The sequence below is a fragment of the Alexandromys fortis genome, unplaced genomic scaffold, assembly GCF_014885135.2.
Source record: "Alexandromys fortis isolate MF-2015 unplaced genomic scaffold, M_Fortis_MF-2015_v1.1 scaffold_56, whole genome shotgun sequence".
NCBI classification, from domain to species: domain Eukaryota; kingdom Metazoa; phylum Chordata; class Mammalia; order Rodentia; family Cricetidae; genus Alexandromys; species Alexandromys fortis.
This window is the reverse complement of record NW_026067935.1, coordinates 6,616,804-6,633,527: the sequence shown is the minus strand read 5'-3', so window position 1 is coordinate 6,633,527 and position 16,724 is coordinate 6,616,804. Positions and strand designations below refer to the sequence as shown.

Below are 16,724 nucleotides of genomic sequence, written 5' to 3'. Positions count from 1 at the left end.
CCTGTGGACTTCCGTTGTAAGTCTAGGTACTCAGGGAAAGTGCTGAGATACAGGAACACCTCCCTCCAGATGGAGCAGTCTCAGCTAGACACCCGACAGGCCGGGGATTCATTCCTTAATTGGTTGTCATGATCCCTGGCTCATGATGGGCAACTGGACTTGCCACCTCCAGCAGTGAGTGACATTGGAAATACTAGCTGTCTTCAGTCCATCGGAGCTCTCAGTCTGGTGGAGTGGACAGACCGGCAGACTAACCAGGGAAAACAGTAGGAGGGTGGCTTTCAGGAGAGTGAGAGGCCCCGAGGGCTTGCGGCTGGCGCAGGGCCACAACCCGACTCCCACCCACGTAAAAACACCACTTCTTGTTGGAAGTGGGTGTGCCAGAAGCGGAACCCAGGGTCCGGAACTAAAGGCAACAAGGACTCAAGCTACACCCGGACGGACGGCCTTTCAGGACGGCCCCACCTCGGGAGCGGACCGGAAAACCCCGAGAGGCTGCTAGTTCCTCACGGAGGCTTACTGTAGACTGGTAGTTGGGCCTCGCGACTCCTCTGTGGGCAGCCAGGCCGCCTTCTCGCAGTTGAGGAGAGCTGTGGCGTTCCCCGCGCCCGCCGCGCAGAGTCCAGTGCGCAGGCGTGTGGGCGGGGCGGGCCCTTAAAGGGACCGCGTTGCGGAGTCGGAGGAGCTGGGGCCGCCAAGCGCAAGGTTCTCGGGCGGGAATGGGTACTAGGTGCCTCGAGGACCAGGCCCCGTTGGCACTGAGTTTGGATCTACTCTGCGGACGTGCCCAAGAGGAGCCGCAGGTTAAACGCGTCTCTTCCGGTCTCTAGCCTGCTTTGCTATGGCTCACGTTGGCTCTCGCAAGCGCTCGAGGAGTCGCAGTCGTTCGCGGGGTCGACGGGGGTCAGAAAAGCGAAGCAAGAAAAGTAGTAAGGACGCCTCGAGGAACTGCTCAGCCTCCAAATCCCAGGGTCACAAGGCCAGCAGCACGTCTGAGGGTGAGGACCGTAGGGACAGGGAAAGGGGTGTGCGGCTCTGCGCTGCGGGACACTTGCATCTGTCGGGCCCGCCCCCAGGGAGCAAGGGATTCGGCGTAGTACCCAGACTGAGGCCCTCGGATAGGGAGGAGGCTCGGTGGAGGGGAGGGTGTGCCTTATTCATGCTTTAATGTGCTGGGCCTTTGAGGTCGGGCCTGGCCACCCTGCCAGGCACACAGTGACTTCCAGGATCCCAAAGAAGGTTCCGAAGATGCTCTTGGGGAGCCGGTTGGGAGGGTCCTACCGAGTAGAGGCTGCCCCAGAGCAGAGCAGGGTACAGAGGCCTTATCTTCTCCCTGCATCACAGAGAGAAGCAAGCACAAGGCCCGGAGGACAGCGAGGTCCAGCTCTTCCTCCTCCTCTTCCAGTTCTTCCAGCTCTGCATCGTCCTCATCTTCCAGCGATGGCCGGAAGAAGCACGGGAAACACAAGGATAAGAAGAGGAAAAAGAAGAAGAAACGGAAAAAGAAGCTAAAGAGGAAAGCCAAGGAGAAGGCAGTGGTGGTGCACCCGGTTGAGGCTCTGCCCGGCCCCTCACTGGATCAGTGGCACAGATCAGCTGGGGAGGACAACGATGGCCCAGGTACCATGTGGGCCACCATGCGGTGGGGAGAGGGTGCCCTCCCCGGGTCTGACACCCCCTCTGTATTCTGTTCCAGTCCTGACTGATGAGCAGAAGTCTCGTATCCAGGCCATGAAGCCCATGACAAAGGCGGAGTGGGACGCTCGACAGAGTGTCATTCGCAAGGTGGTGGACCCAGAGACGGGACGCACAAGGTGTGGAGCAGCAGACACAGCTGCTAGTCCTGCCCTCAGTACAGTCGGGAGGGTGTGCTCTTGGGGGTGGGATATGGGGAAAATGGTCATTTGTAGTGTGATATCCCAGCTGTTATTCCCTGTGCCCCTTGAGTAGTGGCGGGACTGGAAGTGCTGCGACCAAGGAGAGCCTACCTGAACTGTCTCCCTTCTGTCCTGAGTAGTGGTTGGGATGAGTGGCCAGGTTCCTCCTGCTCGAGATGGTCGGGCTTGCCCTGGGGTTCCTTGGCTTGGGTGGTTTTGGTTCTTTTACTATGACATGAGAGTCCCAGACTCTTACTTGGTGAGCTGATCCCCTTTGACCCCCCCCCACCCCAGGCTCATCAAGGGAGATGGTGAGGTTTTAGAGGAAATCGTAACCAAAGAACGGCACAGAGAGATCAACAAGGTTGGTGTCACCACTCTGCCCATGCTGTGCCCACATGGTGTCTACACTCAGTATCTCATGCTTCTATCCTGTTTGCTTTCTCAGCAAGCCACCCGAGGGGACGGTCTGGCCTTCCAGATGCGAGCGGGCCTGCTCCCCTGAGGGCCCTGGTACCCCAGTCTGTGAACTACTGTTGGTGGCTTGGAGACAGATGGATCCAATTGCCTTTGCTCCTATGGGTGCCCCCTAAGCACCAGACTGGGAGAGTGTAGTGTCAATATTAAATGATCTTGGTCACCGAGTTCCTGTTGTGTTGCTTTCTATACTGAGGGGCGGAACTATTGCCATTTGACTTCTAAAGAGATGTGCTTATTATCTTTAGAAAGCTGGCATGTTCTCTGGTGGTGAGCAAAAACTACTAGCCACCCTGCTCCTCCTCAGTTGTCTCAACCAGGACCAGACCTGACCCTACCCTGGCTGAGTGAAACTCAGCTTTGGTCCTTAGATTGAACTCATCAGGCCATTGCCTGTGTCCCCCAGGGAGCAGAGGCTAGCAAACGTACTTCACCGGGTCTGTGTGTGAGGTGAGTGCTGATGCCACAGTGGTTAGTTAGCATGTGTCATTGCAGTGGATGTTCCCACGCACAATCCAGGAGACCCATGGTGCTGCCACAGTAATGAGACCAGAAGGAAGCCTCCTGCTTCTTTAATTGGTGTAACAGACTGTGACACGGTATACAGAGAGCACACTCAGGCCAGACGATGCAAGGACAGCAGGGATGGGGTCAGGACAGGTTCACACATCGTCCAGAGAAACAGATGACAAAGACACATGGGAGGGTCTGAGATGTGACGATGTCACAGGGCAGGGTGGTGGGCAGCTCACACAGAACCAGGAAGGGGTGGGGGAGGGTTCTTTGCTGAATCCTTCTTTAGAAATCAAAGAGAAGGCAGGTGGTTGGTGCTGGGTGGCATTGAGGCTCAGTCCTGGGGACTGCGGGTGGGGAGGGAGTGACTAAGGCTTCTATTCTAACAGGCCTGGGGTGGGTGGCAGTCAGCAAGGTCTGCCTCACCCTTTGGTTACGAATGGCCAGGCCTGAGCCCTGCAGCTCAGCACCTGACACTGTAAACATTTTTGGTATTTTTAAGGGACTTTGACTTTCCTCTCTTAGTTTCTGTAAAAGTGGGGCTTCTTCAAGAGAATGAGCCAAAGGAAATCGTAAGGGAAGCAGAAAGCAGACTTGAGTGAAGTTTGGGGGAAGGCTGCCGTCTCACCATCTATGGCTAAGGGCCTGGGGAGAGCCCTAGGGGACTATTGCTGTTGTCCTTGGCATGGCTGGCGGCTGGGCAGGCAGGGACATTCGGAGCCAAGAGGGGGCTGCCCAGGGGGAGAAACCAAGCCCGCTGACCCCAGGGCTTCCCTGGCCTTTATTGCAGGTGGCCTGAGGCTTCCAGGTGCTTCTCCCAATGGCTAGTCACCTAGGCTGAGGCAAGAAGGGGTGGGACTGCGGGAGGGGGCACTGGCCACTGGAACCCCTAGTGGGGCAGTGATTGTCGGGCCAACAGCCTCCTTCAGGGGTGGGGAGTAGTGGGGCAGATATTGCACTTTCATTGTGACGGTTCCTTGGAATCTTGGTCCATAAAATAATCACTGCTTTATACAGAACGCTGGAAACAGCAAAGCTACACCTTAAGGGGGAAGACCATGAAGGTCTAGCCTCTCCAGACAATTTTTTTTCTCTGCACAAAATAAATAGCTTTCTTTCTGTCTAGGCCCACCATGGCAGGGCATCTCATGCCCCTGAGATGCACATATCTCTACAGCAAAGTCAGCGGCTCCTGTATGCCTACCTACTCAGCCTAGCCGTGCGGCCCTGAGTCTCAGTCCAGCGTGGCAGCTCCTCAGGTAGAGCCCCCATAACTGGACAGCTGGCCTGAGCTCAGTGGGCTCAGTCAGCGCAGGGAAGGTGCAAGAGAATTGTGCTCAGTGCTGCGGGGAAGGCAGGGCTCAGACCCAGAGTGTGGGACACCCGTTCTTGTTTAGGGAGAAATAAAATGGCTGTCTGCCTTTAAGCTGACGAAGCAAGCTGTGGCTTCTTGGGGTAGACATTAAACGGAATGGCATTAAGAAAACCTAAGAGCTCCACCTGCCCCAGAGTAGGAAGTCGGTGGAATTGTGGGTCTGGTGAGGCGAGAAGCCCACAGCTTGCCGAGTGGACCAGGTACAGGGCCCACAGGCCAGACTGAGTGGGACCCTGTCACAGTGCTGGGTGTTCCTAATGTAGCAGGCTGCACTGATGCTGAGCTAAGAAAAGGAAGCAGCCGCTGGCTGCCTGTTAAAAAACCTTATAGAAACCAGATGGAGAAGTAGAAAGGTGTAGAAACGCGGCGGGCAGCAGCCATGGCATGGGGCTCCAGCCCATGGCAGGCAAGGAGGTGGAGGTGGAGGCCAGGCTTCACAGGCCCAGCTGCCCAAGGTGGGTTCCCAGGAAGGAGCTGGCTAAGCACTGTGCTGGCCTTGCGCCTGTGCTATGCTCAGGACCTGGAATGACAGCAGTCCTGGGACTGCACTGAGCTCTGGGTGGGCAGGTGGGTGGGTGGGCAGCAGTCTTGAGACTGCCACTGGGCTGCCACAGTGCTGGCAGGCCAGGCAGTGGCAGAAATTAAGATTTAGCCTTTCTCTCCTGCTTGTGTGAAGATTTGCCACACTGGAATATTCTGTGTGGTGACAGGCCCTGGATCAGCAGATACTGGGTTTCATGCATGTCAACATGTCTGGAGCCAGAAGAGAGATGGTTAACAGGTCTCCACTCTCAAAAACCAGTGCAAAACCAGTGAGGTTGGACAGTTGAGAACCGGAGTCAACAAGAAGCAGGCTGGACCCCCGCTGGAACTGCTACCAAATGGGAAGGGGCGCCAGTGGACACAGAGGTGGTAGGCTGGGCTTTATGCCCATGCTTGGCACCAGGAGGCTGAGAGATCAACACAGGGCAAGATGTCCAGGAATGCCTCCCGGGTTGGGCTAGGTGGCCCATCCTGGTTCCTCTTCCATCATGGGCTGGACATCCTGCCAGTTTCCATGACAAGCTGGGCTCCTCAGAGCCTAGGGCATGAGGCAAGGCCGGGAGGACTGTGTTGTCATGGCCATGTCTTCCAAGGGGCCCTGGGACAAGCTCTCAGGCCACATCTGTGCTTGTCCCCAGCTACCTATGTGTGCACAGGTCAGGCCTCCCAGTGGAGCTGGTGCCCTGGCCTAGCACCATGGAGACCACAGCGCCTCCTAATGGTGTCCTACTTGGGTCCTGTGGCTGCCCCGGGTTCAAGGCGGCCTGTTATGGCACGGCCCCAGCAGCTGGCCGCCACACTCATGCTGCGCTGGCCCCGCTGCTCACTGTCCATCTGGCTCTGTGTCCGATCGTGCCGATGGCTGGGCCCACTGGGCTGGGCTGAGATGGTGCGGAGCAGGTGGTTCCGGGAGCGCAGGAAGTCACCCTGGCCAGGTAGGCCAAAGCTGCCCTTGCGCAAGGCCATACGTGTGGCCGTGTTTCGGGCTGGACGTGCCCGATGATTGTACTTGAGCTGGGCCAGGTGTGCCGCATAGCCGTCCGTGATGAACTGTAGAGGAGTGATGGGGTAGGTTGTTAAGCAGCCTGGTGCTCCCCAAGCTCCCCACGTCCCTTCAGTGTGCCCGACTCACCTGGCACTGTTGCTGCAGCTTCTTGGTGGGCCGGCCCACAATGTAGATATGCATGGGAGACAGGCTGATGGAGTTATAGACTGCCACATCCTTTGTGGAACCGTAGGCCGCATGCGCACGCAGGTGCAACTGTGGATAAGACAACCATGGGCACAGGCTGGGTCTTCTAGCCCTCCCCTCCTTAACCCAGTGCTCCCAGGCCCCACCTCAGAGATGAGCAGCTTCAGGAAGTTAGCCTTGTGCCGCAGTGGGTCATGCACCAGGCCATCACAGAAGGACACCACACCGTGAGGGAAGTTGTGCTGAGCCAGCCATGCCACTACCCGCTGCTTCTGCATGTCCGGTCGGCCAGTCACATAGATGATGAGGTAGCCCAGGTCCTGCCAGTGTCTGCAGAGGCAAGGGGCAGGTGTGTTCCATGGCTGCTCTCCTCCTTGAGCCTCCCTCTCTCCTGCCCAGCTAGAGCTCATTTGGGCCATTGAAAAGTACTTCTTCAAATGAAAATAGATCCATATCTATCACCATGCACAAAACTCAAGTCCAAATGGATCAAAGACCTCAACATAAAGCCAGCCACACTGAACTTCAAAGAAGAGAAAGTGGGAAGTACATTTGAACGCACTGGCACAGGGAACCACTTCCTAAACATAACCCCAGCAGCACAGACACTGAGAGAAACAATAAATGGGACCTCCTGAAACTGAAAAGCTTCTGTAAAGCAAAGGACACAGTCAACAAGACAAAACGACAGCTTACAGAATGGGAAAAGAACTTCACTAACCCCACATCAGATAGAGGTCTGATCTCCAAAATATACAAAGAACTCAAGAAATTGGACACCAAAAGATCACATAATCCAATAAAAAATGGAGTACAGACCTAAACAGAGAACTCTCAACAGAGGAATCTAAAATGGCTGAAAGACACTTAAGGAAATACTCAACATCCTTAGTCATCAGAGAAATGCAAATCAAAACAACTCTGAGATTCCATCTTACACCTGTAAGAATGGCCAAGATCAAAAACACCGATGACAACTTATGCTGGAGAGGTTGTGGGGGGAAAGGGAACACTTCTGCAGTGCTAGTGGGAATGCAAGCTGGTACAGCCCCTTTGAATATCAGTATGGCAATTTCTCAGAAAATTAGGAAATAACCTTCCTCAAGACCCAGCAATACCACTTTTGGCTATATATCCAAAGGATGCTCAATCGTGTCACAAGGACATGTGCTCATATGTTCATAGAAGCATTGTTTGTCAAAGCCAGAGCCTGGAAACAACCTAAATGCCCCTCGATCTAAGAGTGGATAAGGAAAGTGTGGTACATTTACACAATGGAGTACTACACAGCAGAAAAAATTAACATCATGAAATTTGCAGGCAAATGGATGGAGCTAGAAAACATTATATTGAGGTAACCCAGACACAGAAAGACAAATATCACATGTACTCACTCATAAGTGGCTTTTAAACATAAAGCAAAGAAAACCAGCCTACAAACCACAATCCCAGAGAATTTAGACAACAATGAAGACCCTAAGAGAGACTACCTGGATCTAATCTACATGGGAAATAGAAAAAGATAAGATCTCTTGAGTAAATTGGGAGCATGGGGACCTTGGGAGACGGTTGAAGGGGAGGGGAGAGACAGGGAGGGGAGCAGAGAAAAATGTAGAGCTCAATAAAAATCAATAAAAAAAAAGTACTTCTTTAGTTAGGCCTTGTGGTGCCCACCTGCCCTGATGGTAATCCCAGATACTCAGAAGGCTGAGGCAGGGGGATGGCAAATTCAAGGCAGCCTAGGCAATTATTTAGTGAGTGAGACTCAAAAAGTGAAAGGAGGTCGAGGGCTGTGCATGGGAGAGTGCCTACACTTGCCTTGTATGAGCAAGGCCCCGGTCCAGTGCCCAGCACCACACAGAAAAGAAGAAATGCATCTTGGCCAGGGTTGAACAGTGGTATGAGGGTGAACAGCAGTGTCAAGGCTCTCTGGACTGAGCTTGGGAGGCAGGTACCCTAGGTACCCTCAAAGGAGGCATCCTTGGAACTGGATTGGCACTAAGTGTGCCGACAGCTTGTTTAACGGTACACCAATCAGTGGTGGCACCGGCTCAGGTCCTCAAGGCTGTGCTGTGTGCCGTATCCTTCACTTGGCTTGCAGCCCACCCACTTTCTGACAGCCATACCAGGCCCCTAAAGGCCACTCACCGCACCACGTCCACAGCTCCCGCGCGCACCTTGGGGTCACTGCCCATGATGGACACACTGGCAGCAAAGGAGCCATCGATACTGAAGACCACAAACTCTGTGCCCTTGGGGAGCACGGTGATGTAGCTATCGGCAAAGGTGTGGTCTCCCCTGGTGGTCAGGGATAGCTCGTCAGAACTAGCCAGGGCCCACTCCCAGCCCCACCCTCCCACATTCGAGGCTGGCCTTGCTCTGCCTGCCCCACCAGAGGCACATACCTGACCACCATCTTGATGGGATAGACGCCCACGCCCAGGCGGTGTGTTTCTGGAATGGTGTAGGAGACACGCCCACTGCTGTTGGTCACCAGAGTGTCCAGGTATAGCCACTCACCTGAGGGTGGCTGCATCATGATGTGCACATCCACCTGAAACCACCAGGAACACTGCTTACAAACCGGTCATGGCCGGGCCTCAGTCCCTGGACCCTGCCAGGAGAATGGAAGGACTACCCCAGGCATCAGGTCCTCACCTTCTCCCCAGTCAGGGTGACCATGTCCAAGGGCCCATACATGAACCGGCCTGTCACAATCTGTGGGCCATCCTCATTGGCAACTGCATCATTGATCCGGTGGTTGGCTGTCACATTCTGGGGAGGGAATGCAAGGTGAGGCGAGGAGGGGGGATGGAGCTGGGGTCTTCTAGGCTCAGTTAATACCTCTGTGAGTGGGTCTGAGGGCTGAGCTTGGGTTCTGAGCCAGGTAGCCCATGCTGGGTCCAGCCAATAACCAGCCAGAGAGGGAGTCAATCTTGCTGTGCTTTCTTCCCTCCCAGCTCCTACCTCACTCCTCATTGGTCAGATGAGATGGCTCACAGCAGTGTGATGTAGCTTCTTATTTCATGGGAATAAATAGGATGACTTCTGGGGCCTAGACACCCGGAAGACCCTCACCCGCAGCTTCACATGGGTCCTCTTGCGCTGCCACTTCTCTCTGGGTTGTGAAGGTGTGAACACTGATACCTCCTTGCCGTCCAGCTCCAGGATGCTGGAGCTGTCATGCCGCATGACCTGGGGAACAGAGTCATGCTGGGGGGTAGGCTCAAGCTTAGATGGCTGCTCTGGAAAAGGCCCAGCATCTCCAGGAGCTGGCAATGGACATCTGGCAGGGTCTATCAAACCCCTAACTCCAACCAGCTCCCATCTCTGCTGTGCATGTGCACGCTGCCCCACCCCAGCACTCTGTAGGCTCCAGGTACCCAGTGTAAGGCCCAGTTGTGTCTGGGTAGTAGGTACCTGTCTCAGCAGAAAGGAGACTACATCGGTGGACTCCCAGTAGCTGGCGTGGAAGAGGTGGGGCAGGGCCACTGTGGGGAAGGCTGTGAGAGCGTCGGGGCAGTACAGGGCATAGTCAATTCGCTTCTGGCCCCACCACTTGGCAGCAACTGCCGGGAAGAAGCCAGGAGGAAGGGTTGTGATTGCACTCTTGGACTCCAGGACAGAGGCCCGAGTGGGTCACCTGGCATTAAGGCCTGTTCACCTCAGACTAGCCCTCCCTCCAGGTGCAGTCAAAGCAGGGTTTCTCCCAGGCTGGTGGCAGGCAAGCAAGAATGTGTACAAAGTGCCCTCAGGTAGCCTTGCCACCTGGAGTAAAAAACCATGTGGCAATGTCAAGGGGCATGAGGATTTTTGGAGGAGGATACGTGGTCCCAGTGCTGTTGATGGCAGAGAAGCGGCCCTTCCCTAGACCCTGCCCAGGCTCTCTCTGTTTTCACTGCTTCAAGGCTTGGACAAGGAAAGGAGGCACAGAGAGACCTTGGCTTGACAATTCTGCAAGCTCGCTGTCTTTCCCGTGTCTTGCCTGCTGCAGAGGGGGAAGGGTGAGTGTGAGGCCCAGGAATCTCAGTGTCCTCCCTCAAGGGAGAAATAGCATGAGGAATGCCATGCCTGGTGACCGCACATAGGTGCCCATATGCTGGTGCCTGTTTCATGAGGCCTAGCTCCCCTGAGTTCTCCCCATGGCCTGCAAGATAGGACTCCTAGGTAGCTCCAGCCCCGCCCTCTCCTCCCCACCCAAGGCAGTGTGCCCTGTTAACCTCAGCAGGAGCCAGCAGACAGGGCCTAGTGGTGGGCTGCTAAGACATGCCTGGCAACAGTGAGTGATCTTGGGTTAGAGGGGAAAGTGCTGTGGCTGGGGTACCTTCTCCGATGTCCAAGTCAGGGAGGCAGGAGAACCTCTCCAGGTTGGGGCTCACCTGCCTTGCCCTGGCACGGGGACCCTGAGTGGTAGGGGATGGGGAGGGCAGGGCGAGCAAGGATAGGCGCCTGACACTGGGGGTGTGGCTGAGCGACGAGGGACCCTCTGAGAAGCAAGAACAGGGGAATGGTTGAGCCACACACATACATACACCAGGGGCCCCTACATTGGTAACAGAGCAGAGAGGATATGAGGAAAGAGCTAGGACCCAACCAAGGGAAGACCCTAAAGAAAGCTGAAACCTTAGAAACTCCCACAGAGTTCCCAGTCTTGCCCAACTGCTCTGACCACACCCTCCTAGTGAGGTTACCGCAGGCTGGTACTACTGACCAGCCACTGTGTGGAAGTACCCTGGTCCTGCAGGGGCTTAGCACCCACTTCCTGCCAGCTAGACACTGCTATCACCCTGTCCTCAGGGACAGCACTCACTCTGGGCAATGCTGGATGCTGTGTAGTTCTCGGCCATGCCTGACACCTGACTGGCAATGCTGATCTCACTGGCTCTGCGGAAACCACGGCTGGTAGAGGCTGTGCCAGGTGATGAGGGGGCTGCATGCTCTTGGAAGACTGTGTTGTGAGTCTGGAGCGCATCCGCTGTGGAGGGACAGGGACAGAGATTCAGGTAAGAGAAGCCCTGCCTGACCCTAGGTCTCCCAGCAACGGGAGAGGCCAGCTTGCCGGGTCCGATGTGACCAGGGTGCAGCTGGTTTAGGGCCTTGAGAGCCAAGGGCCTGAGCTGAGGCAGGGAGGGGGAGGGCTGGGCAAAGAAGGGTAGACAGATGAACACAGACATGGGGCAGGGAGGCAAGGCATGGGTTCCTGCCCTCCTTGGCCACTTTTTCCCATATTTGGTTCCACAGTTGCTCTCTTGGACCAGCATGGACCAGCCCACAGGTTATTAGCATGGCCTTGGCAGGGGCCTTGGGCAGTTTCCTAGGATGCTGTGTGTAGGCTGAGGACCGAGAAGAAGGGGGACCCCAGAGTGGCCCTCACACATAGGCTAGGACCCAGGCTTCAGGCAGAACAGAACAGGGCTCAGCTGGAGTAACCAGTCTGGATAATGTATCAAAGGGCCTACACTCTCTCAGGAAGGGAGGGGTGGAGACCCAGAGGCCCAACTCCTTGACAGCACCAAGGTTTTCTAGCTGAGAGGGGTGAGGAGTGGCTGCTTGAGGTCCCGCCCTATGTCGTGTCTGCTTCCTACAGCCTCGGGAAGGTGAAACAGCACCCTTGGGAAGGCACATGCCATCTGACACTGGGACAGCCTCTGTCTGTCTCTGGAAAACTGTGACCACTTTGCGCTGGGGTAGCCTCAGCTTTAGATCATCATGTATAGAAAGGACTAACTTCCCGTGGCCATGTCCTTGCTATGAAGGTCCCACTGACTCTGGAGTGGCCAGAGAGGGCATGAGGGGGTAGAGGACCAAGGGACAGCAGCCAAGCAGACATCAGTCACTAGGAGTGGGGGTACACACACTCAGCACAGCCCGGGCTCTGGCGGGGCCCATCCTGCCAGGTGAGCGCGGGAACAGGGACACTGGTCTCCAGGAAGCTGTCCCCGTGGGGGAGAGGGGCCAGGGAGCCGCCCTCCAAGACCAGCTCTGGGTTTCTCTGCACGGTCTCTACTGGAGGCAGACGGGAAGAGAGCAGAGAGGACAAGAACAGACACTCAAGTGGCCATCTGCACACGTGCTGGCACAAACAAGGCTCCTCGAGGACCAGGACATGACAACATGATGCCAGGATACACGCTGGAGCAAGAGGATGGGCCAGTCCCTCCCATACCCCCGGCCATCTCTGGGCCAGCTGCCTATCACAATGGGCCCGGCCTACAACACCTCAATTTGCAGAAGGCCTGTAACTTCTTCCCCATTGGATTGGAAGCCCTAGGCAGTAGGGAAGGGACGATGGCCCTGGCTGTTGCTGGGACCCCTCAGCGGGCTTAGATAGGCAGAAGTCTCTCTTGCCCCACAGGGGTCAGGGAGGAAAACTACATGTGCACCTCAGCAAGTGTTTAGATGGAACAGATGCACAGTGGGGACGGGGGTCTGATGCTGCTTCCCTTTGGGAATACCCAGTGTGTCGGGGGCTATACCATAGCAGTTACAGCTATCCCCAACTTGAAAACAATCCCCATCTTCCTGGGGAGCCTCACCCAGCAGTGTGGAGCAGCCATCCCCCAGCGGGTAGCGCTGGTATCGGGGGATATTGAAGGGTGGCAGGGTGTGGAAGCGCCGCTCCAGCAGCGGTTCTAGGCGGGAGGCTGAAGGGTCCGCAGGGTGGAAGAGGTTGTACACTTGCTGACAAGCTGGTCGCAGCTGGAAAACTGGGAGTGGAGGGTGCAGAGAAAGGAGACTTTGGGTAGTAGGTGGGGGCCTGGGGCCCAGGCACCCTTTGCCATTTTTTAAAACCAATTTGGGATCTGTGTGGTTCATTGTCCATTTATTAATAAAGATAATTATTGAACTGCTAATATTGAACTGGAATTCTCCCTGCCTCAGTCTCTCCGGGCTGCGACAAGATGTGCCATCATGCCCAGCTCCAATTATTTTTGAGTTGGAGAAATGATAGTAACTTTGGTAAGACAGTTTGAGGGAATGTGTTGAGCAGCAGAGCGGAGGGCTCCATGCGCATTTTCAACTGGGTGTCATAGGAACGCAGGCTGAAGTCACGGCCACCCCCACCCCCACCCCATGTTTGCCCACTCCTAGGCTGTGTCAAGCGTGTCTTCCCTGGGAATTAGGCACCTCCCTTCTAGTCCACATGAGTGCACACTAAGTTTCTGAACTTTGTCTCTGCACACCAGCATGTGTGGCGCCACCTTATTCTTCCTCAGGGTGGCAGGGGATCCCACAGAATGGTCTTTGCATGTGTGTGAGAATCTGGCTCTATTCTGCAGGGAGACAGCTGCCCTGGGGAGTATGCTCAGTTGTGTAGGGCTCTTAGGGCTAAGACTTTCCCTCACCAACGGGGCTGCTGTTGCACCTATAATCCAGCCCCATAGTGCACCTGCTAGAGCTTTGTTCATCTAAGCCCCTCTGAACCTGTTGCTCTTCTGCCACTGGGGATACAGCAGCTACGCAGGATCATGCACATCTCTGGGGCTGTGCTGGCTAACCCTGGCAAGGATCAGGGATTTCTGGGATGGCAGGATACTGCCCTACTGCCCATCTCTATAGACTGTGAGGTACCACGGCCTCATCTGCTCTATGGGTGAACCCTACACCAAAGACTGGTCTCTTTTTTCTGTCCTCCCTGACCTGCTGTGCATCCGGTCTGCTTCAGGGGACCTTAGAGAGAGGTATGAAGTGGTTTCAGGGATGGACAGGTGACTGAGCTGCTGGAGAGGTGGAGAAGGGCAATGGAGATATTGAGAGGGTTGGCATGTGGCCATGGCCTTGTGACTGATCCATGGAATCTCCTGTCCAGTTCATAAAACCTGTCTTATCCCTGCAGGCCTCTCACCATCCAGGGAGGGGACGACTGTTTTCCTCAAGGCTAGGACTAGCCCCAGTGGGCACCCGAAGAGGAAGAGGTCGGCGATCTCGAAGTCAAACTTGCCCAGGGCCCCGGCACCGTCCAGCATCGTAGAACTGCTTGAGCGGCGGGAGCTGGGCTCGTTCCTCAGTACGCTGGCATGAAGGCTGCAGTGGGGGACGTGCAGGTCACCCAGGGTCAGCTTCACAAGGGTCAGGCTGGGTTTCACGGTCTCTTAGGGACTGAGCCCTGTGCTGTCATGAGTGCAGGGTTACCTGCTGGGACACTCCTAGTGATAGTGGGTCACAACCTCTTCAGGGAGCCTCCTGCCTTTAGATACCCCGACTCCACCTCACTCCCACCCTCAGGACAATGTGTTTCCAGGGGCTAAGGGTGGCCCTTGTATACAGGACCACAGTACCTGGTAAGCTGGGAAGTCCTTCAAACAGGAACTCCCATAACAGCGTGTATGCAATTGGCATGCGGATTGGTGAAGGAGTACCCTGGTTCCTCCATGTTGGGCCTTTCTCCTTCTAAGTAGTATTCTCAAACCCTACCTGGACAGGAAGGCCTGGTGCTGCTGGATGGTGTCCAGCTCATAGGTGGATGAGTCGCTCCTTTTGCGGGGCAGCTGCCTTCTGGGGTCCTCGGTGCCATTGCTGCGGGGGATGTCAATGTTGCTGCGGCTCAGGTGCCGACTACTCTCCAGGCTGGAGCCTCCGCCACTGCCACTACCACTGGAGCAGTGTGCTGCATTCACCAGGATGCCCGGGGACAGCAGGTCAGCGTCCTGGAATGGCCATGGAGGCTCACTGCCAGGTGGTCCCCAGCCTAGGCCCTTCTTCAGTGTTCTGTGAACCCCTCCCTCCTGACTCCAGCCCCTGCTGGCCACTGCCCAGCTGCAGGCTTCTCACCCAACCAGAGGGGAAAGTCTTGTTTCCCACTGCCCCTCAGACTACTGGCTAAGTCCTAGCAGCCTTCATTCCAGGACTGGCTTGGCATACAGTGATTTCTCCCAGGTGATGGCCACTCTACAGCTGGAAGACATCAGGGTCAGACAAAGAGGGGAATAAGGTATGCCCATCTCACCTCCTAGAATCAGAGTTGTTCCATGCAGTGCAGACTCTGGTGTGTGAAGCCACATGCTCTCTTGGGCTCTAACACACTGCAACGGTTCTCCAGACCCCAAGCTCTAGCCTGCTGCCTGTGCTCACGTGCACCAGCAACCCGTGTCCTTCCCATCTGTCTGCTGGGGGACACTGAGGTACACTTTCAGCTCTTTTGGGCTGCTGTTGACCTGCCTTGGGTATTGTTCCCTTAGCCTGAGAGCCTGAGACCCAGGACATATGCTTTCTATGTGTCTCCTAGCCCTCTCATCCTCCTGTTCTGGTGGGCAACTCCTGCTGGGCCTCATGGGCTTGGACATTTTGAATGGACAGAATAGATAGAGCATGGATTGTGGTGTGCAAGTCAGTTCCTCAGGGCTCTGGCTGGGCACGCTGCTTGTGGGACACAACCCAGGCCAGCTGATTGCTTGGTGTCCTACAGCAGGAAAGGCAGCCAGTCTCTGCAGTACATCAGAGATAGCAGGCCTTAGTGGGGGTCTGGGAACAAAGGCCGCTCCACCCTCTGCCCCTGCTTAGGTACCTGCATGCTGACCACACTGCCCCGGCGGCTGCTGCTTTGACTCTCAGACACTGGCTGGCCACTGTAGCATAAGGCATCAAACGCCAGGATACCCCCAACACAATCTCCAATCAGGCAGACCTGGAGGCAAGATGGTAGAGGCCTGAATCTTGCTTGCTTGCTGGGTTGCTAATTGGGAAAAGCACCTCCACCCTCGGCTCCCCCTGGTTCTTTGCCAGCCCACCCTGGAAGGTCTTTCCCTACCTTCTGTCACCACTCACCTGTCCGTTGAAGGTCACACCTTCCTGGGACTTGATAAAGTCTCCATAGGCCAGGTTAGCCCGCTGAATCACTGTAGCAACTGCCTCCTGATACTGGGGTGAAGAAGTGGCCAGCAGGGGCAGGGCAGCCAGGGGGATGTGGTCCTGGCTGCTAGACAGACAGCCCTCATCATGGCCGTAGGGGCTGAGGCTGGGGGGAGGGGCTGTGTCAGCAGAGGGCAGGTAAACTCAGCTTGACCCAAAGGTCCTCCCCCATCTAGAAAGCAGGTCAAACAGAGCTACCTGCCCCAGAGTACTCATGCAGACACTCCCAGGGAGGCCTTGAGCAGCCTCCGAGAGCCAGGGCCACTCTGAGCAGACTCAACCCAAGGCAGGCCAGCATCCCTACTCTACAGAATTGAACATGAACTCAGCCTGAGGATGGTCCTCCTAGAATCTGAACTTATTTTGTCTGCACAGCTCTGTGGTCTCCAGGCTGAGGGATGGATGGTAGAAAGGACAATCTGGACAGAGGACCTAATTCTGGGGAGTCACATACTGTTCAGGGTTTCAGGTGGGGACAGCTGTGGTTGCTTCTCCCTGCGGGGCATGATGGGTGTTGGCAGGCATTTGCCACTCACTTGGAGACAAGGGCGAAGGCGTCAGCACAGATGGGTGGGCAGGGCACCAGGCGGATAGCTAGGTGGCCTAGGGCACTGGGGTAGTGCACACGCATGACGGTGTCGAACACGTTGGTGATAGTATTGGTGTCACCCTGCTTGGAGCTGGGGTCCCCGGCTCCAGTGTCCAGAATGGTGCCTCCATGCAGCACCAGCAGCAGCACGTGAATCTTGGAGGGTGGCGCGGCTAGTGGCTGGCTCACCTCATCCTGCATGGGCAGTGGTGGGTATGAATTCCTTGCCAGGCACCAGATACCCTAGTCAGTTTTTGTTGTGCTGGGAACTGAACTTAGGACCTCATACATATGTGATAGGCAAACATT

The 16,724-nt window shown here is 55.7% G+C and overlaps 2 protein-coding genes across 15 annotated transcripts in view; one reads left to right on the top strand and one right to left on the bottom strand.

Annotated features, from left to right (window-relative positions):
* Positions 1-46: 46 nt before the first annotated feature.
* On the top strand, positions 47-2,521 carry Arl6ip4 (ADP ribosylation factor like GTPase 6 interacting protein 4). The gene is made up of 5 exons (XM_050146440.1): positions 47-998; positions 1,345-1,620; positions 1,697-1,814; positions 2,172-2,241; positions 2,326-2,521. The coding sequence occupies exons 1-5, from the start codon at positions 842-844 to the stop codon at positions 2,380-2,382; spliced, it is 678 nt and encodes a 225-aa protein (XP_050002397.1). The 5' UTR covers positions 47-841; the 3' UTR covers positions 2,383-2,521.
* A 389-nt stretch (positions 2,522-2,910) lies between these two features.
* The window catches only part of Pitpnm2 (phosphatidylinositol transfer protein membrane associated 2), a 139,433-nt gene continuing 125,619 nt past the window's right edge, over positions 2,911-16,724 (bottom strand). For 5 of the 14 annotated variants that reach the window (XM_050146338.1, XM_050146339.1, XM_050146348.1 and 2 more), the window contains 17 exons: positions 16,363-16,610; positions 15,743-15,932; positions 15,483-15,602; positions 14,393-14,625; positions 13,824-14,002; positions 12,514-12,684; positions 11,834-11,983; positions 10,788-10,952; positions 10,302-10,463; positions 9,398-9,546; positions 9,056-9,172; positions 8,636-8,752; positions 8,383-8,531; positions 8,126-8,275; positions 6,124-6,307; positions 5,918-6,046; positions 2,911-5,835 (listed from right to left, as the gene is read on the bottom strand). In XM_050146338.1, the coding sequence (XP_050002295.1) occupies positions 5,512-5,835; positions 5,918-6,046; positions 6,124-6,307; positions 8,126-8,275; positions 8,383-8,531; positions 8,636-8,752; positions 9,056-9,172; positions 9,398-9,546; positions 10,302-10,463; positions 10,788-10,952; positions 11,834-11,983; positions 12,514-12,684; positions 13,824-14,002; positions 14,393-14,625; positions 15,483-15,602; positions 15,743-15,932; positions 16,363-16,610 (2,937 nt within the window). In that variant the 3' untranslated portion in view covers positions 2,911-5,511. The remainder of the gene's footprint in view (positions 5,836-5,917; positions 6,047-6,123; positions 6,308-8,125; positions 8,276-8,382; positions 8,532-8,635; positions 8,753-9,055; positions 9,173-9,397; positions 9,547-10,301; positions 10,464-10,787; positions 10,953-11,833; positions 11,984-12,513; positions 12,685-13,823; positions 14,003-14,392; positions 14,626-15,482; positions 15,603-15,742; positions 15,933-16,362; positions 16,611-16,724) is intronic. The other 9 variants (XM_050146344.1, XM_050146346.1, XM_050146343.1 and 6 more) reach the window with 5 other exon arrangements.